Consider the following 21,462-nt stretch of genomic DNA (forward strand, 5'->3'; position numbering starts at 1 on the left):
TAAAGTCTGTACATGTTCAGTACAGATAGTTTCCAACTATTTTCTATCTGAGGTTGGTTGAATCCATTACTGTGGAAACTGAATTCAGAGGGCTGTCTGTCTATGCATAGATGTTTGTACATTATAAAATTATCCATTAGTCTACAGTCCAGATATAACCACCGATAAAAATATTGATTTCTTCTGTTCTTCATGCCCAGTTAGCTAGTCATATTTTTTAATACAAAGTGAGACAGATGCTGTAAATATTGTTTTGTAACCTGTATTTTCTACTTTGTATATTATAGGCATTCTTTTCTTCTGCAACATAATTTTTAGGTATTGCCTAGTGTTTAATTCCAAGGGTCTACCATAATTCATTTAAATGATCCCTTATTGTTGGATATTTAGGTTAGTTCCTATTTCCAATATTTTAAGTTAGCCTGTAATTAGCTCTATCACATATAAAAGCTTGTAGACCTCCCTGGCCATTTTCTTAGTACGTCCTATCATTACCAATGTTGGGCATGGGAGGTATACTGTTCTACCCGTCACCTATCTTTACATCATGTGTTGAAATGATGTACGATCCTGTCTTCACGGCCCAGACTCTCAGACATTAAGTAGTCTCACAGAGAGACAGGTCTCACTCACTCTGGTTGATTTCTTATTTGCACTGCTAATAGGAATAAAAGTTAAAGAAAATGGCAAAGAATAAACAGCAAAGATGTGCAGCAGGGGTTTTCAACCTCAGCACTATTGACATTTTGAACCAGATACGTCTTTGTCGTGGGGGGCTGCCCTGGGCATCACAGGATGTTTAGCAGGATCCCTGGCCTCTGTCCACTAGATACCACTAGCTCCCCCACCCACTCCTACTCCTGACAACCAAACATGCCATTAGACATTGCCAAATGTCCCCTGGGGGCAAAATCAATCCCTCCCAAAAGCCACTGGTGTGCAGTATTGAGTCACATCTGTTGAGCATGTGGCATGCTCAAGGCTACTCTCAAATACAGTGTTTCTATCTCACTCAACCCTCACAATAATCCAGGTATTATTGTTCCTGCTTTACTGAGCGACTCTGAGGAGTGTTGACCCTCTTGGGCAAGGTCACAAGGTAGAGAGGGTAAAGTCTAAGATTCAAGGTGAGACCATCCCACCTGAGAACTGCCAGGAACCACACCTGTTACCACCACTTGAGGGAGAAGTGCCTGCAATATCCCAAACCTGCAAGTTTCTACCCTGGTCCAAGGCCTTAGGTCCTTTCCAAGAGATACAGAAAACATGGATCAGCTATGAAGGGAAAGTGAGGAACGAGAGATGGGTAAGCAAGAAATGAAAGACAGAGACCAGGCAGAGATACACAGGGGAGTTCATTTGTCAGAGCTGACGAGTAAAGGCCATCTCTCTATAGGACAGAGAGGCAAAACAGGCTTGAGTTCTGGGACTTTTATGGGGGAGTTTCAGAAATCAGAGCTGGGCAGGTCCTAATGCTGGTTGGGTTGGTATGAGGGAGTGGGGAGCCTTTCTCAGACAGGCCCTTGGGAGGGAAAGTGAAACTTTTTCCTTAAAATGATGTCTGTCATTTAAGATGGCCGAACAGATGCTAAGCAAGGACCTTAGAAGCTACACCACCATGGCTAGAATGTCTCATCCAGAACCATCATATGGACAAAGGGGCACAGATACATCACAGGATGAAATGGGGTCACTGTTCCCAAAAACCTCAGGGTGATTCACACTGGGGCACCTAGTGCACCTTTAATCCACAGCCGCCAACACACACACACACACACAGACAAAATAAAACACATTAAATCTAATATGAAGAAACATACTTCCGAAATGTTTTATCAGTCTTTAAACATGACACAGGAATGTGCCGGTGGAGTCCTTCCCCATCAAATTTCCATTCCTGCATGAAGAAAAACAAAAACAGAAAAGAAATAAAATTGATGTTTAGTTGAAACATCTACACGTAAGTCCACTTTCCTAAGACCAGGATATGCTGCCCCTCAAAGGCTGTAGTTCCCGGAGACAAAGAACCCTGGAATTCGACCTTTAGTAGCCACCTTCCTATGGTACGCAGCTTCCTCACTTGCTTAGTGACTTTTTCCAGGGAAGTAGAGGGAGATCAAAACAATATAACAAGGAGGAAAAATGCAAAGTGGACACCAGCACGGCTTCTGTGTCCCTTTTGATTTCTCTCTGTCCCCACCACCCACCTTCCATACATGCCTTGCACACGCTCATGCTCAATGGACGTATGGGTGGACATGTAGCATGCTAGGGTTGCAAACAATAATTTTAACCATACAATTTATCATCCATTTCAGGACATTTAAGGAGTAAAAGGGAAAATTTAATTATGTGAGGATGGTAAGCAAAATCTAGGGCTATCCTGTGTAAACTGTAATGTACAGAAACCCTGTTTAAAATCTGTTTCTAATACTAATAATAGTATTCCTGCTGAAAAACCAGCCTCTACCTCAGAGCAAAGCCTGTCCAAGGAAGGGACATGACCTTTGTCCTTGGAAAGACCCACAGAGCACTCCTAGGCACATTCCCACCCTGTTAAGTGGTTTATCTACAAATAACAGGAGAGATCTGCTGCACCAGGTGTCCCTGACTCAGTCAGGCTAGGTGGGGACCCATAGCAACCCCCTAGCAGCCACCAATCAGCATGAGACAGAGAAATACCTGGAATGCCAGATGACCCTCCCAGTTGTTTATGGTGGTTGATAACATGTTGGGAAACCATGTAGTTCATCACGAACACCCCTCTTGGTTTAAACCAATCAGTTCAAATGAATCCCCCTCTTGTACTAACCAATCACCCCTAACCAACTTGTTCCCGCCAGTGAATGTGCTAATCATGTTTTAGAGTTGTTTTATATGATTTTCCCTCAGTGTGTAATGATTTGCTAAGAGATGCTATGATGTATGTGAAGTCCCTGCCTTCCCCAAAGAGTGTATAAAACTGCTGCAAACCCTGGGATCAGGGCCTCTCAGTGTCACATTTGCTGTGTGCGTGGAGGACTGAGCTACCTCACAATAAACACCTCTTTGCTGGTGGTCTTTGGGGGGTCCTGAATTCGAGCATAACAGGTGTTGCCAAAAGCTTGGTCCTTGCCCCCTATGCCAGTCCACTAATGAGGACACAGTTTTTCTCAAAAGAAAAAATAGTTATTGCTTTGCTAGCAAAAGAGAAACACAGGGGACTCCTGTCCCAACGGCTGTGTTCTGGCCATCAAGAGGAGCAGGGGGGCTTTTGAAGAGGGATTCAAAGGCTGCATTCCACATGCTCTGGGTTGGAGCTGTCATTCACTTGTTAATTTGGGAGACAGTCATTTCTGAGATCTTCTGGTGCCATCCCCAAAGTCTGGATGACTTCCTCTTATGGTGGGTGTGTGCTCAAGGACAGATAACTCTGCCTAGGATGGGGAAGGGAATCCTGTTTTCCCTGAGATTAGGGAGGTGCTGGGAGAGAGGAAAAGAAAGAAACATGTCCATTTTAAAATTAAGTTTCAGTGGCAGAGCATTAAGGGCTACATTCAAAGCATAAAGAGGATCGATGTTAAGTAGGCAAACATTAACATATTCAGTGAAGGTAAATGAGAGAGAGAGTAGAGGGAACTCAAGAGCTGAACTCTTTAATACTTAATTTCCAAATGCACACATGCACACCATCACTTCTGCTTTTGGTCTCACAGATCAACCCTGGTACCTCACAGAGGGAACTAGACAAAGGTGTGAATAATCAGAGGCTAGGATCATAGGTCCAAAGAGCCATGTTGGACCTTCTTGGTGAAGTCTCAAAATCTGGGACAAACTCCCAGGGCTCTTAACCCTGCCCTCTGGACTCCTGGTTCCATTCTCTGAACCCAACACCTTTTTTCCTAACAGTAGCTCACCTTTGCAGCTAAGTGTAACAGTGGCCCACTTTATGTTTTGAATTTAGCCCTTGCTGCTCTGCCACTGGGACTGATTTTTAAAATGGACATGTTTCTGCTCCTCCCTGATCTCTCCCCCTCCCTAATCTCAGGGGAAAGAGGATTACCTTTCTTCCCCATCCTACCCAGATTTATCTGTCCTCAAGTACACACCCACCATAGGAATGAAGTAATCCAGAATTGACTATCTCCCAAATTAACAAGTGAATTACAACTCCAACAGAGAACACAAAGAATATAGCTTTTGAATCACCTCTTTAAAAGCCCCCTGTTCCTGCTGATGGGGGCAGAATCATGGCCTCTGGGACAGGAGTCCCCTGTGTTTCTCCTTTGCTAGCAAAGCAATGAACCTTCTTTTTCCTTTTTCTCAAAACCGTGTCCTTGTTATTGGATGGACATCCTGGGACAGGACCAAGGATTCAGCAACTTAAGTACATTCTCCAGCCTGCTTCCTGTCATTAGAATTTAGGGACCCAAAGACTTCTCTTCATTTTGCTCTATTCCTTTTGTAACCAAAAGCTCGGTCTTTGACCTCAACGCCAATCCAATAATGAAGACAAGGTCGTGAGGAAAAGGAAAAAGAAGGTCTACTGCTTTTCTAGCAAAGGAGAAACACAGGGGACTCCTGACCCAAAGGCTGTGATTCTGCTCATCCTGGGGAACAGGGGCGTTTTAAAGGAGGTGGCTCAAAGAAAATGAGATTATGGAGAAGTTTAAGGAAAAAAAGATCAAGAAGAAGTTTAGAGAGAAGGTTTAGGAGGAAAAAAAAAAAACCATGTAGTCAAAGCATCAAGTGAACCCCTTTTACACTTTCAGTCAAATCAGTTGATTTTTCTGTTTATATAATTACTTTTAAATCCTTGTGAGTCTTCTGTGAATCTTATTGGAGTTCACTTTATTACATGAAAGTCAAAACCACAAATCTCTTCCAAATAAGACCTGCTCTACCACGGCTTCCACTGACAGGATGAGGGGCTATGCCCTTGAGCTTCATAGAAATTCACTGTGTGATTGACAGGAACCAAGAGGCACACCCTTAATCTGTTCAGCGTGCCTTTTGTCTAGGTGAATAGTGTTTTGAGCCACTGCCTTTGATATTTCTGACGTCTTAACAAAAGATTTGACTATGACACTCCTGGCTTCATCCTTGAATCACATTTTCCTGGCATCGGATCTTTGTTCAGAAGCCATTTCTTCGTTTCTTCTGTTGTTTACCATCCGGGAGGCTGAGAATTTTCAGAACCATCAAGCCATGACTCATTTGGCTTCACAGTCCTTCCTTCCTTGAGTTTATTTCTCTCACCTCACATTTTACCATAATCAGTAAGAATGCAACAGGAAGCACCTATAATCCTCAGGCCGGGAATCTCCTCAGCTAGATTATCCGGTGCATTAGGTCCCTTGTCTCTGTAACTACAGGCAACACATAAACGCTCTCATGCTCATGAGACTCCTTCCTCCATTTTGCAATGGGATCTTACTTTCTTACGCCCTCAGCCTACTTCTCAAGGACTATCAGCATTCCGGAAGTATCTTCTTCAAGGCACTCTATGCCTTCGATAACACTCTCCTTTAAAAATTCTCTGTGTGTTTTCAGTCTCATTCATGACTTGTGTTTGGGTGGGGCAATACTCCACTTCTATGTACCAAATTCTGTAACTGGGCCCTAGTTATCCACATGGGACACATTCCAAGACCTTCCAATGGATGATGGAAAGCTCAGATTTTTTTCTTTTTCTTATACAAACATAGAGTTTAATTTATAAATTAGGCACAGAAAGAGATCAATAATAACTAATAATAAGCTAAAACAATTATATCAGTATACTGTGATAAAAGTTATTTAAATGTGCTCTTTCTCTTCTAGAATTTTCCATGTAGTGTTTTGGGATCACAAGTTGATCTCAGATAACTGCCATCACAGAAGCTGAAATTGTGTATGAGGCGAGATGACTGTTGTTATTGTTTTATATCCAATTATCCCACGACTTGGAAATGTAATAACAAACATTTACTCTCACACGATTTCTGAGAATCAGAAATCCAGGAGCAAATCTGAGTTTTCTTTGCTCACAGTCTCTCTTGAAACTGCAATCATTTTACCCGAGGAGGTAACACTTGGTGGAGACCAGAGCTGCTGGTCACCAGAGCTGTTGGTCCAGCTCTTATAGGGCATGACTGGTCCTTCACATCCTCATCAGAAATCGCCTTCTAGAGGTTAGGCTCACTGTGTGAATTTCTTTATTCTCCCACTCACGTTGCCCCCTATATTTTCTGTTACATGCCTATAACCCATCTCCTTGTGAAAACAAGGCTGAGATCAATAGAAGTCTATGGTCCTTCAGAAATAAATAGAAAAGGCTAGACAGGAAAACCTTATTAAATCCTATGAAATTTCTCTTTGTACCATCCACCTTATAAAACTTACCAAACAGGACCATCATGGTTTACAAAGAAAATGTAAGCCTAAAGTCTAATCCTGTCAGGTATTTGAGAAGCATCTGTTGTTTATTAAACTGATAATTAGTTAGTAAACTAATAATAATTCTTCTTTTATATAAAAATTTATTTTTGAATATTTTGCAAGCCAGAATTTCCATCACATTTTATTAGTCTGAATTAAATGATGACTTGCTATAACTGTGAATATACAAGGAATGATTTATCAAAAAAAGAAAAAAACTTTTAGTAAAATTACTGAAAAATCAAAAATTAAGATATTAAGCCAGACATTATTAATCAAAAATTAAGATATTAAGCCAGACATTACAGGCACGTTGGCACGTGACATGCCAACGTGCCTGTAATCCCAAGGCCTTGGGAGGTTGAAGCAGGAGGATCCTGAATGCAAAGCCAACCTCAGCAACTTAGCAAGGTACTGAGCAACTCAGTGAGACCCTGTCTCTAGATAAAATATTAAAAAAGGACTGAGGATGTGGTTAAGTGCCCCTGGATTCAATTCCAGGTACCAAAAAATAATAATATTCTATTTATTCATATAACATCCAGACAAAATTCAAAAGATCCCTAACTAGCTATAACTTAAAACTTTAAATACTAATTTTTCAAAATTATCTCCTTTTATTTCTCTTCCTTAGCTCATGCTTTCCAACAGTAATAAGAGGAAATACTTTAGGGAAGGCAATATTATTCTAGAACTGTCTTTCTTTAAAAAAAAGAAAGCACAAAAATTTCCAAAAGGAAATGAACCAAAAAAAGTCTGTAAGCCACAGATAAAGAAGTAAAGGTCATGTTTAAGTTTTGGTCATGAAACAACAACAGCAACAAAAATCTTTGTCTTTACATTCTATACCTTCTCATCAAAACTAATAAAAGTCATATCCCAGGCTCCTAAAAGAATGCTTTTTTTTCCCTAAGTTTATTTTGATTTTACTTTTTCTCAGTTTATTTTGTGTTATTGCAACCAAATGCCTGACACTGGGTACTTTATAAAGAAAACAGGTTTATTTAGCTCACAGTTTTGGAGGCTGGAAGTCAGGGCCTGGCAATCCATTTCATGGTCCTCTGCTGCGGATTCTGCTTGCTACATCACAACACAGCCCAGAAGAGAGGGAAAATAGAAGTAAAATGGGAAATAGCCATGAGCAGAGAAGGCCAAGCTGGTGAGGTGGACTTGCTTTGGACAACCTACCCTTGCAGTACAAATTCAGTGCCAGGAGAGTTACAACTCCTGCTACACAGCACTCATCCATACATAAGGGGGACACCCTAAGGCCTTGCCTCCCACTGGGCTCCACCCCTTCAAGGTCCCACCACCTCCCACCATGTCCCCCATAGGGGGGACCAAGGGGCCATTCTGTGAAGTTTTGGGGGAACACATTCAAACCATATTCCACCCACAGCCGTTTCCTTAATTGAGAGGAATATGCAAAAAAAAAAAAAAAAGACAAATATAAAGAAACTATGTAATATGATTCAAAATATATAAAATTAATTTAAAAAAAAAATCTGGGCTGGTACAGAGTAAGGAGGTGCAATGCGTACACCACTTCACAAATTCATGAAATTCATGAAAGCTTTCATTACTGACAAATCCCTGAAATCATTTAATCTTTCAGCAACTTTTTAAAATAACTGCTCTTATATTAAAACAAAATGTTCAGAAAACACTTATTGGGTGTTTTAAAGGCAAGTTCTAGGGCTTCCATTAATGGGTGTGGAACTTCTAATGAGACTGTACAGGTAAGAGCAGAAGAGGCTGAATGCCTGGCGTAGTTTATGCGTTCTTGCTCAGTAGTTAGTACTTGACAAGCATGTGAATTCTAATTCTGCAAGTACTCCATGAGCATAGAGAAGATAAACTCACTTAGTATTTTTCATACAGAAGTGCACTTTATGTAAAGTGGAAACATTATATAACACTGAGTGATACAGAAACAAGTATGAAAGTGGATAAGAGATACTTCATGAGAAAGATCAGAAAAATTAGTCATTTGTGTACTGTATGCTTTTAAAATTAAATTTTAAATGTTTCATAAATTTTTAAAATGTATATATATATATATTTGTGTCTATATATATATATATGTGTGTGTGTGTGTGTGTGTGTGTGTGTGTGTGTGTGTATAGTGCTATGTGATATTTAGGTACATATATACATTTTGTAACCAGGTTAAACATATCTGTCACCTCTTTTTAATGGGAAAACATTCAAAATCTCTTTATCTACTTTTAAAAAAAACATACCAACAGTTTAGCTATTTAAAATTAACTTACTATGCAATACCACCTCAGAGCCTTGCTCCTAATTTTAACTTAGCACTTATTGACCAACATCTCTTCCCCACCCCTTCTCTCCCCAGTCTCTTATAACCACCATTCTCAGCTTCTGTGGGATCCATCTTTGTGGATTCCACACAGAATGAGAACATAGGATACTTATCTTTCTCTGCCTTGTTGATTGCAATTAACACAGTGACTTCCAGTCCAACTGATGTTATAAATGACAGAATTTGATCCCTTTTTGTGGTTGAATAGTATTACATTTTGTATGCACACCCAGTTTTCCTTATCCATTCATCAGGTGATGGACACATTAGTTTGCTTCCATTTCTTGAATTTAGTAAACATTGTTGCAATAAATGTGATCACGTAGATGTCAAAAATATAAATTAATTAATTAGTTAAATAACTGCCTTATTGAAATATCCCTTAGAGCTAAGAGGAAAAAAATAGCATGTCTGATGTTAAATGTAAAGTCATGCTCTATACCTATCAACCAGGAAAAAAAAGTGGCTACCAATGACCTAATGCCCTTCAAACTGTTTTTACACATGAACTGTCTCTTGAGTAGACAGTCTGCTAAAAAGAAAACAAAATAAAATATTCAAAAATGAGTAACTGCTTCCAGGAGCAAGTAATAGGACAAATTTGTCTACAGAAAATCTATGACACAGCTGACCCAGACAGTGTGTCAGGCCAAGCTATGGGAAAGAAGATCAGGTGCAGCTCTGATTGGGACCTTCTTGGACAAGCATATAGCCAAGATCACTTTGAGAGCAATTGGTGAAATCTGAGTATAGGCTCGGTATTAGACACAATGACTATGAATTTGATTAACTACATTGATGTTATTTTGGCTGTGTTGTTAATTTTTAATGCATAACAAAGTAGACATTTTTTAACTGACTCTGCATGACTCTCAGAAAAGTTACCATAACCATTAGGAGCCCCATCCTCTGAGGCCTATCCATTGAGATTTCCAGAAATTTCTTATTAAGTAGCTGCAGAGACCTTTATCACTGGCCACTGCTAACACTAGTCAGGGGATCAGGAACCATGAGAGGGAGTTTAAATGTTTTATTTCTGACTTAACCTTTTAAAATATTTTTTTAAATGAGTTTGAGATTGTTGTAGCAGAATGTTGGTTAAGGAGCCCCAAACATTACTTCATGACTTTCACCCTGAAGTTCAATGTCCTTACTAATAGCATGATTCCTTTCTGCTTATTGGTCTCAGGTAACCCTACTACATTTTCTCTGCTGAGTTCATCAGAGAGAGAAAGAGAAAAAAAAATGTATCTGAAGAACCTAAGAGTAATTTAGAACATTCTTTAAAATATGAATTTCAAGAAGAAATGCTTTCCAATTGTACATTTTTATAGCTGCTATCTTGTTGCAAAAAAAGATGGAAAATTGAGTAGATGTGAAATAATTGTCACTGTGGTCGCCATGATAATTTGAAAGCTCATACCTGGAGCACTTTAGTAGATCTGTGAAGCTTTACGATGAGATGACATCATAGCTAATATTTTTTTTTTACTTAAGCAAGGCACAGTCGTGCACACCTATAATTCCAGCAACTCAGGAGGCTGAGGCAGAAGGATCTTGAGTTCAAGGCCAGCCTCAGCAATGTATTGAGACCCTAAGCAACTTAGTGAGACATTGTCTCAAAGTAGAATATAAAAAGGGTTGGGGATGTGACTCAGAGGTTAAGCACCCCTGGGTTCAACCTCTTGTACAAAAAAAAATTTTTTTTTTCTTTACCTAAATTACAAAAACCTTTAATGCTTCAGCTTCATTTCAGAATATGTCTATAATCTTATATATTTCCTGTGAGACATGATTTTTAAAAAACTTGAAAATTCTAAATTATTAATTATTCACTACCTTCTATAAGTTTTCTTCTTTACATTCACAAATCCCAAAATTGGTTATGTAAATTTCAGCTTTTACTTATTACCCTGGGGGTACTGGAATCAGGAGGTAGCAGCAATATGAAAAAAACATTTTAGATACTAAAAAACCCTTTAGAGACATTTTTCCACTAAGAAAAAAAATTAAATTTTTGGAAATGAAGCCAGTCATTAAAAATTTGGAAAGTTGTCTGGAGGAGCTTTCTTAATATTTACTAATTTTTCTCCTCTAGGAGGATTTCAAACAATATAAATTTTAATTCTGGTGCTGTTTATACCCCCCTTTGAATTGAGGTTATTCATTTTAAGGCTCCTTAAAACTTTATATCCTATTTCATTAGAATTCTTCAAAGAAGGAGCTTGAGACTTGCTAGGGATGAGCAGGTTGACAGCCCAACTTGGATGTCAAAATTATTGAGAATTTCAGCATCATAGAATGACAATTGTTGGGAGGCATCAAGTGTGGAGGAGAACTTTAGGGTAAAAGGATACAATTATAAACATGAAGCAAAATGAACAGAGAAATGGATACAGATTCTTCAAAATCACAATTTAGTATAATTTACAAATTATTTCACAGAAACTTGTAAAATCTGAAAGGAGCCCTTTGGCATTTAAACCAAATAAATCACTTTAAGCAATAGTGATTCTATATCTTATCTATCCATATCTATCTATATCTATCTTTGATCAGTCAATGCCTTGATTTCATACAAAATGACTGACATTTCAGGCATTCAACAAATGTTTCTTTGACATTAAGTTAACTCATATTTCTATGCTACATAGAAAATTTCTATTACCTAGTGAATATAAAAATGTTTTTGTCCATAAGGCAGTGCAATAAGATACATTTGAAAATGGTACCATAGGATCACAGACTGAAGGGAAAGAAGTAATAGATAAAACAGGAATCTCCTTCCTAACAAGAACATTGGATTATTATTATATGATTTAATAACTAATATTTTATTATTTTTAATACCATTTAATGGATAGACTTTAACTATATGTAATAGGTGTGGCAACATTATATGATATGAACTGCATCCCCAGGTAATTGATGAGAAAACTGATACCCCCAAAACTTAATTGAATTGCCTAAGGCCACATATGCCATAAGATTTATAAACCATTTGAATTCATGACTGTCTGACTTTTCAACCCAACATCATTCTACTATATCATGACAATTTCTTGGAAAAAAAAAAAAAAAAGACAGCTTAGAGACTCAGGATAGAGCTCTGTGGTAGAATGCTTGCTTAGAGTCCAATCCCCCATCACCACAAACAAAATTAAATTACCTGGCCAGTGATCGCCTGTGAGAAGTATTGAAAGTTTTTGACCAAGGAAATAAAACAATGGAATAGACCTTACACACAATTCTGGGTGGGATTGGAGCAGAGATGAGAAGCAGAAAGTGCAGCTGATATTCTCAAAGTAATTTAGGCTTGCTACTTGTCACCTGGTAGATAAAGAACTCTTTTGAGATATTCTGTTAATATTTGCATAGTTGGTATTTACATTTGTTCATAGTGAAGCGGATTTTTGCCTTTTGAAAGAATATTTATGCTAAGTGATGTTTTCTTTAATCATCTGGGGGAAGGAGAAACTGAATAGATCTGATATTTATACACCTCTGTTTTAGTTAAGATCTTTAATAAAAAGAAATTGTCCTAAGGTTATTTCAAGGGGATTCCAAAGGACATAGGGATGTGTTTCAACCCAGACTTCATAACCCCCTTGTCTTCCACACCCCACCCATGCTTTCTCATTCTTAAAATTCCTACTTCTACATTTCTAATTCCCATCCTTCATCACCCAGTCCTTCAACAATGATGTATTAATGCCGAACATGATGGTCGCCCAAATTCAAAATTCAAAACTTTCAAGGGAAGTTATGATCATCACACATGCTAAAAGAAACAAGAAAAGTGACATTTTCAGAGAGAAGAAAGAAAGAAAAAAGAAAGCAAGGAATAGACGCTTGCCCCTCAAGGAAATCTCCAATGACAGATTTTAATCCTTACAAAAAAATTACAAGGTAGTTGTTACCGTTCCTATAATTGTTCCTGCAATCAATGCAAATAACTGTGGGCAGGCCCATCCCATCTCCACAGAGCCTTGTTCTCAAGAGGCTGAAACTAAACACTGCCCCCCAACCCCAAGACTGGGCCATAGGTTCCAGACCCAGGAAGACCCATAATCTCACATTGGGTCTCAGTGAAGAATTCTAGGAGAGAACACTTGACCTGTGGTGTCAAGATGGAAGTTACTCAGATGAAATATGAGTAGAAAAAAAATCACATATAGATTTTGAACACCTAAAAACATTGATTTGTTCATTTATTCATTACTATGTCTATATGTGTCTGGTATTTGACAATATATTGATTTGGAACAACTTGGAATTTGAACTCAAGACAAACATGAAAACTGGCCCTAAGAAGATGTAATACAACTCCATGGATATAATTGTTAGAGTCTGTAAACAAGTCTGGATGGCGCCTGGCAAAATGCCAGAGGGAGTGGTTTGTGAAGTAACACCAGTGAGCCATTAAGTGTGGAGATTCCTTATTGGTTGACTGATGTATCTAGTTTATGCTAATTAGATAAGCTGTGTGGAATGTATAAATACCTCTGTTGTCCTACAATAAACGGCTTCCACTCCTGCTGTATCAACGTACACAAGTTGTTCATCACCCCCCCGGTTATTTTGCTGCAGCCGGACTGCGGCATATAATGTGGTTTCTTTTGATGTCACAGCAAAGGAGACAATTATTAAAGGGTATATCCACTTATAAGAAAATAAATCCCCATTATATGTAGCAGTATGCCTCAGTTCTCTGGCCTTATTATATTTCTGCTTTCTTTTTCACTCTATACTAGGTTCTACATGTCTAAACATTCTAGGCTTTCACCATTCATTACACATTAAAAAAACTTTCAAAATTTACTACATATTCTGAATTTCAAAAATAATTGACAAACTACCTTTATTTTTCACCTCTTAAATTATATGTTTCTCCAAGTCACTAAATGCAGTTTTCTTCCAATGGGCTGCTAAAAGAAAAACAGACCTGTTCAATTTAACTGAGTTTACTCGAGCAAGAAAAACATTCTAGAACCAGGTAGCATTCCAGACTTCAATACAGTAAGCTACTTTTATAACCAGAAGAGACAGTAAATGACATAAAGAGACTACCTGATTGGTGCATTTTTTGCATTTGCCTTATTTGAGCATAATTTGGCAGCTGCAATTTGGGATTGGCTGAGGGTTGGCTATTGTGATTGGCTGAGTTCAGCTGCTTAGCCACAAGAGTACATGAAGTCTGCTGTATTACAACCTGCTTGCACATCAAGGTAAGTTCACTAGAGATGGAGACCCCTTTGGCCCAACGCACTGTGCAAGGATGGGGGATGGTTTAGGTCATTTATTTCAACTTACAGGGCATAATTATGAATGGCTACTAATTAATACATGGAATGACCTTCTGTCTACCAACTCTCACATCTCCTTAAACTTTATATATGCAGGCATGTATGTACATCTGAATAATCTCAAGTGATGTATTAAAATTAGCAAGCAAAATGTACAGCAATGCTTACCTTTGACTTTAATTCCTGATGTGATAATCCCATTTGATCTAGAACCACAGAGTCATGGAAAATGTGGAATGTCCACATTGGTACTTTTTCCAAGGAAAAAAATGAATTCAACTTAATCGATTATCCTTTTGAGACACTAAGCATGTATACATTTAAAACAATTATTCAGATTTTCTGCTTCCTTAGTCTTCACTTATTGAGCTGCTCAAAGTTCCATTTGACAGAGCTTGAATTTATCACATGTCCTACTGTAGAGCTATAGGTAGTATGAATTTGCTCCTTCTTGGTATGGATGTGTTTTCTCATCTGTTTCTCCAGCAACTTGCTGACAGTAGTTCTATTGCTCTTCTATTGTGGGTACCACAGTTAGGTAAATTAGTTTCAAATTCTGTCTTCTGACCAGTTGCATGAAACCTTAGTCAACCTCCTTAACACCACCGAGTTTGTCTCCTTAACTGCAAAGTGTGAAGGGTAATATTGATTTATCTTATAATGTGAGCAATAAATCCATTAAGCATCTATAGATAACAGATCAGGCCACTTAGTAAATAATATATATCAATGTCTAATTTCATTATGCATCATTATTATCATCCGTGATACCATGATAATATTGGTCCTGTTTTTAATATTTTTATATAAATTTCTTAAAAAAAAGACTCCACCATTTTTTCCCTTATTTGCACCTGGTAAAATAAGTACTGAGTTAAGAATGAGTGAAAAAAATGAATAATGAAGCCTTTTCTACTGGCCACAGTGCTCACTGGGCATCTTATACACAAGTAAGCTATCTGTTCTGGCAGAGGACAGCAGAGTTAGGAAAGGGCTTCAGTTTGAGAAACTGAAGATAAGCTCTACATCAATAAGCTGTTGAGAAAACAGACCTTCCTGAGGACTATTTATGGATTTATAAGACTTTAATAAAGAAAAAGCAGAAATTGCCTCTCTCTACGAAATTCATATTCACTGAAGCAAAAATTGTTTCCAAAGCTCCTTTTCAAGGTCCCACTTATGCAGAGTAGTTGGGGTATTTTACTTCCCAGAGCTGACTCTTATCACATGCTTAAAATGATGCAAAAACTCTATGAAGCGTTTACTTGGATTATTTCTATTGTTATCTGAATCTGTCACCAACCTATGGAGGTTATCATTCCCATTTTGGAGATCTGAAGTAAAAACTGAGGCAGAGAAGTAAGCTGCTCCAAGGTCGCAAACTTCTTAGTTTAAGGGGTGCAGTTGGAATCCACATTCTGTCCTCTAGTCCCCAGGGTCTGTCCTAACCTTCTTGTGATAGGATGTCATATAAATAAACATCCTAACAACTCTGCCCAAGGGACAGTTGGGCAAGTTCGGAAACTAGAGGGTGCTCATGAAAAAATAGTAAAATAATAAACAGCTTACTTGCATACGGCACTCCAAAACACCTTGAGACAGTTTATCAAATTAGTCTTTCACATGATGACGTAAGAAAGGCGAGCCCCATGCCCTCTGCGGTGCAGATACAAATGCTGAGCTACAGAGAGGTCAGAGGGTTGGCTGAAGATCACACAACTGGAACATGATGTAGCAAGATTTCCAGTCAAGCACATTATTTCATAACTTGATGAATTTTTTTTAATGTTTTTGTTACATAACAGTGAGCCCATCTGTCTGGCTTATATCTTTGAAAACAAAAAGTGAAATGCCTTCAATTGTTTTACCTAAAGATAATACAATGGCTGGTTCCCAGATGCTTTTCTATTTTCCCAGCTAAATCACATCCTCCTGACACCTATAATAACAGCCTCCAAACAGGCCTCCAGGAACCCAGCCCTCCACACCTCTCCTCTTCACCTCACCAAGTGGTACGCTGAGAGTCCATAAAGCTAGGTCAAACAGCAGATCCAAGAAAATAGATCATGCTGGAGATGATGTCACAGCTCACCTATATTTGTGTTTCATTAAAAAAAAAAAATCGTTACTAAAATCACAAGGCCAAACGTTACGCTGTAAGTTTCCTGAGCACGTCAAGACAGAAATAAAAACCTAATATGTAAAAAGCACCTTTCCCCATCAATTCTGAGTCATCCTTGACTTTCCTTTCTCCTCCTAATATGCCTGGGACTCTCTCTGACCTACGCTGCCTCTGGGTGTTGATGTGATCTACACTATCTCCATCCTTCTGACAGTCTCTTAAAATTCTAGAAGCTTCCTCCTGCTGCCTGAACTACACTAAGGATAGATTGCGATTTCTTCCTGTTTGTGCCCAACACCCACCATAGAAACAGTCTCAACAAGAAAAAAGGCCCAACCCTTTCCACCAACACTTTATTACCTCTTCCACAACGGAAACAGGAAATAAACATCTAGAAAAACAGTAGGCGCTGCTACCATCTTCTGCCCCCCACATGGCCTCCCTCTGGGTTTTTTCAATCGTAATGATTTCCTCCTACTTGAGGAAAAGTAGCCTCGGTATAATAAACAAGCCAACTCCACAGGCTTTGATAGGTCACAACCCAGTTTCTGATTTAGCATGTCGTAACCTGATTGGAACTCACCCCCTTCTCTTTCGACTTCATCGAATTGTTATGAAATGCCAGAGATGTTCACAGGTACAAGCAACTAAGCAGAAAACAGGGTTCCCCTCTCCAGCGTGTCTCAACTCTAGATGTTTAACTTACAAGCAATCAGATAATTAACTACCAGAGCAGAGGTTTTGGCAAAGTGCAAGGAGAACCCCAGGGAAGGACTGACTGAGTTTTACAGGAAGGAATCAAGGGAAAGAGGGGAACCACACCAATGTCAAGGAGGCTCATTCGTGGAACTGTGAAAGCCTTGGGAACTGCTAGAGTAGGAAGGGCAAAGGGCAGAAAGGTGGGGTCCAGTGGAAAACGTGCCCAAGAGCAGAGAACCAAAAGCGCAGAATGCATCTCAGTGCCTGGAATACAGGGGCACTGAACCACTAACCCACATCCCTATCCCTTATTATGGTTTTAATTTTTTATTTACACTTAGGGTCTCCCAAGTTGCTTAGGGCCTTGCTAAATTGCTGAGGCTGGCCTTGAACTTGCAATCCTCCTGCCTTAGCCTGCTGAGCCACGGGGATTACAGGCGTGTGCCACCACCCCTGGCACAACTACAGGGTTCAAACAGGGGAGCAGCCTGAGCACAATGGTCACTTTAGAAAGACTGTGGTGGCGGCAGCAAGGATCAGTGATTCCATTTACCTGTCAAGAAGCAGGTGGCCACAGCAAGAGGGGACAGGGCAGTGATTTTAGGGATTGGGCCAATGGGACTGGAAAGGAGGAACAAGATGGAGCGAGGCACAGCCAAGGAAAGAACAGGACTGAGTGAGTGATTTGATGAAGGAAAAAACAGAAATGTACGGTAACTTCCAGGTCTCTCATTTGGATATCCCCAGAGAGGATGGTATGATGTTCAATGAAAAAACGAATTCAAGAAGAGGAAGGTTGGGGGAAGGCGACAGTGTAAAGAAATGGAGTCATACCCTGGTGGTGATGTAAGTCAGGTTAGTTTACAGACCTGGAGGGCAGGGGTCTGGGCTGGGGAGGGACGTTGGAGCCTGCAGTTAAAAGCTGAAGCTGTGGGATATGAATGTGATGGGCCTCAGGATATGTGGAGAACAGGAGATGAGTCTGAATCTGGATAAGACAGAAAAAAATATGACATTTTAAAAATAGGTGGAAAAAGAAGTGTCAGAGAAACTAAGTTACCAATGAGAAGTTTCTGAGAAATAAAAAGTTATCTGATGTTTGAATGCAATAGACTGAATAGCATTAGGATGAAAAGTGACTCCTTTGGCAATCCTGAAACACAGGAGCAGTGGTCGTCCTGGAAACTGCGTACCAGTGGGTTTGAGAAAAACTAAGAGGGAAAGAAATGAAGACACAGGGGGGTACTGCTCTTTCTAGTTGGGAATTAGGGATAAAGATCTCTGGCCTTAGTGAGAGAAGAATGGGTGGCCAAAGAAGGGTTGTCATTGTTTCTGTTTCTTTGTTTCTAAATTGAGGCTGATTGAAATAAAAGTACAGTGAGGAGAAAAGGGAGGGAAAAAAGAAAACTTGAAGACACAGGCAAGACAGACTCCTGCTTCTACTTAACGCATAAAAAGTCTCAAAAGAATGACTCTCCAACCCTAAAATAAAACAAAGCTGGATAACATACACAGTCACAGGGTTCTGTCTTTTCTCAAGATTATTTAGGAGCTGAGGGTGCAAAGAAAGATGATCAAATAAAATTCAGGAACTTCTGATTCTTCTTAGGAAAAAAAAGAGGTCCCCAACTGCTTTCATTCCCAAGTAGATAAAAATACTGAGGAGTATGTAACTAAATAGTCACCTGGACTACTGAGGCCCATTGTGGGCTGGTATGAAGACTTATAAGCCCAACATGACTCAGATAGAAGGAGGAGACAAACAAGAGAAGGAGGAGGGGAGAACCTGCCCCTATGCACCACTTATTCTCCCTAGGTCTTCACCAAGTCCTAGTGAGCCAGATTAGGGTGGGTAGGAAAACAGAAGGAGACCACCTCCCTCCATTGCAAGTTTGGAGAGATCACTGGAGGAAGAAGGCAGGAAAACTGAGATAAACCTTCTGAGCACTCAGATCACAAATTCTACTCAAGAAATATTCTGATCTTCACATCAGAAGATGGGAGAATTGTGGTGAGCCGAATCTACCTAGTGCCACAATAAACCCAGAAGTAGTTGATTGAGTGCTTTAGACTGAGTCGGCTCTGACACTGATATTGACCAGGAAGGGACATGGCCCTTCTTGACATAAATGTTTTTATTGTTAGTTTCTACTGTACATTTCCATAGAACTCCTGAGTTCAATGAAATGTTACAAGATGAAAACAGGCTAGAAAATGGGACCTATTACAAGAACAGAAGCAGTCAGTAGAATCAGACCCAAAGACAGAAGAGATACTAAAATTATGAGATGAGGATTTTTAACATAACTATTCAAAATGGAGGACATGTTTGAAAAAATGAAGAACCATCATGAATAAATAATGGCAATTACCAAAAGAAAAAAGCTAAATGAACAGTCTAAAAATTTTTTAAAAATGGATGATAAATAATTCTTTCTGCAGAATTATAGCAGACTGAATGGAGTTGAGGGTAAAAAAAAAATCAGTGAATCTAAAAACAAGTTATGTAAAGGCAGCTTGAAATATAAAGAGAAAAATTGGAATAAAAGAAGTAAAGTCAGCATCCAAGATCTGCGAGACATACCAAAACCAAACAATTTATAACATACAGGGAGTCCCAGAAGGATAAGAGCGAAAGAACAGAGACAGAAGAAATATTGGAAGAGGTAATGGGCTAAGAATTCTTCATGATTAACAAAGGACAAAAACCACCAATCTAAGAAATTCAGCAAAGCTCACCAGTCACGATAGTGCATGCCTCTAACCCCAGAGGCTCAGGAGGCTAGGCAGGAGGGTTGTGAGTTCAAAGCTAGCCTCAGCAACATATTGAGGTCCTACATAACTTAGTGAGACTCTGTCTCAAAATAAAAAGGGTTGGGGATGTGGCTCAGTGGTTAAGAGCCCCTGGGTTCAATCCCTGGTCCCCCCACACCCAACCCCCCCAAAAGAGAAATTCAGCAAATCTCATGCAGTAAATAGTAAAACTAATAAAACTAATCCTAAGGAGAATTAGTGTTTCACTGACAAAAACCAAAGAATCAGAAAAAGGTCAAAAGCACCCAGGTCAAAAAAAGACCTTCCGTCGATGCCTGTTACTTGTGGTAGTTGTGTTCTATAGAATCAGTGAATACAGAACTGCGGACCCCAGAGGAAACACAGCTGGTCCCAGCTGAAATGCTGTGTCTTACAAAATTCCTTTACCAGCATTCTTATGAAACAGTTCAATTTTAGCACTGAAAACCTGCTTCTCTGCATAACCCCTTTCCTATACGACACTTTGCATGTTACTAAAATTCTCCCACAGCCTCCTGACCTGAAGAACCTTACTCACATACAGCTTTAACTGTTTTTGTACTTTGTGTTGCCTTTTGAAACATACTAGTCCCTCATCACGAACAGCCATGGTCGGAACATTTTCCTGAACCTAGTTATTATGGCTCTAAATTTCTCTAGCTCTGGTCTCAGGGCTGCCCTCTCTGCTTGCTTTTAATCGCTTATCATCTCACGAATCCACGAAATTTAGTCACTTTCTGTTCTTTCCGTAGCTTCACCACACACTCTACGTGTTACTTCCATGCTTTCTGGAACAGCCCCGAGGACAGAATGTGAATTCCCTCTTTCTTCTTCTGGAAGCAGGGTATTGCCTACTCATTAGTATTGAACTCATTAGTATCAGAGAAAATACCCCCCAAAATGGAGACACACTGCAGACATTTTTTAACCAAACAAAACCTGAAAGAATTAATCTACACCCTGCCCCATACTGTAGGAAATACTAAATGGAATTCTGTAGTCTGAAAAGAAATGATACCACGTGGAAATTCAGTTCTGCTGAAAGAAAACTAAGGACACAAGCTTAATACATGGCAAGCACAAAGTGACTTTAAAATGATTATCTATCATTTATACAGTTTATAAAGATAGATGTGTCTTTCAATTCCCTTGTGATTTTATTGGTTATTTAAAATAAAAGTTATACAGTAACCATACATTGAAAGTTTTACCATTTTAAAAAATATTTCACAAGAGGAACATGAATTTGGGGAGGTTTATCATCAGAAATAGACTATTATAATGTTCTTAAATTATATATGAAACAATACTATATTTTTAAGGCAGACTTTGAGAAGTTAAAAATGCACACTTTAATCTCTAGAATGTCATTAAAGAAAAAAATAACAAAAATATCAAAAATGAATTCTGCTTGGTTTACAACAAAACTGTGTCGGTTTCCCATCACTGTGACAAATATCTGACATAAATCAACTTATAAAGTAAAAAGGTTTATTTTAGCTCACATTATGGGAAGTGTCAGTTCATGACCAATGGGTTGCATTGCTTTGGCCCTATGGCGAGGCAGCATGGCATGGTGGGAGCTCATGGGGAGCAGAGCCATTCACCTCATGGCTGGTAACAAAAGAAGAGGAAGAGGAATGGGACTCTACCAGTACCTTCCAGTGCATGTCCCCAGTAACCACAAGGCCACCTTGTCTCTTGAAGTTTCCTCCACATCCCAATTGTGTGAGCTGAGAAAAAAAAACTTTTAAATCATGGGCCTTTGGGAGAATATTCCAAATTATAGTACAAACCTCCTCAAAAACACAAGAAAA

The 21,462-nt window shown here is 39.1% G+C and overlaps 1 protein-coding gene across 1 annotated transcript in view; it reads right to left on the reverse strand.

Annotated features, from left to right (window-relative positions):
• The window catches only part of LOC125615555 (orofacial cleft 1 candidate gene 1 protein-like), a gene marked incomplete at its 5' end in the record, with an annotated part of 78,368 nt that overhangs the window by 2,386 nt on the left and 54,520 nt on the right, over positions 1 to 21,462 (reverse strand). Inside the window, one exon of the mRNA XM_048799712.1 lies at positions 1,821 to 1,897. Within this exon, the coding sequence (XP_048655669.1) occupies positions 1,821 to 1,897 (77 nt within the window). The remainder of the gene's footprint in view (positions 1 to 1,820; positions 1,898 to 21,462) is intronic.

The sequence above is a fragment of the Marmota marmota genome, unplaced genomic scaffold (genome assembly GCF_001458135.2).
Source record: "Marmota marmota marmota unplaced genomic scaffold, marMar, whole genome shotgun sequence".
Classification (NCBI taxonomy): Eukaryota; Metazoa; Chordata; class Mammalia; order Rodentia; family Sciuridae; genus Marmota; species Marmota marmota.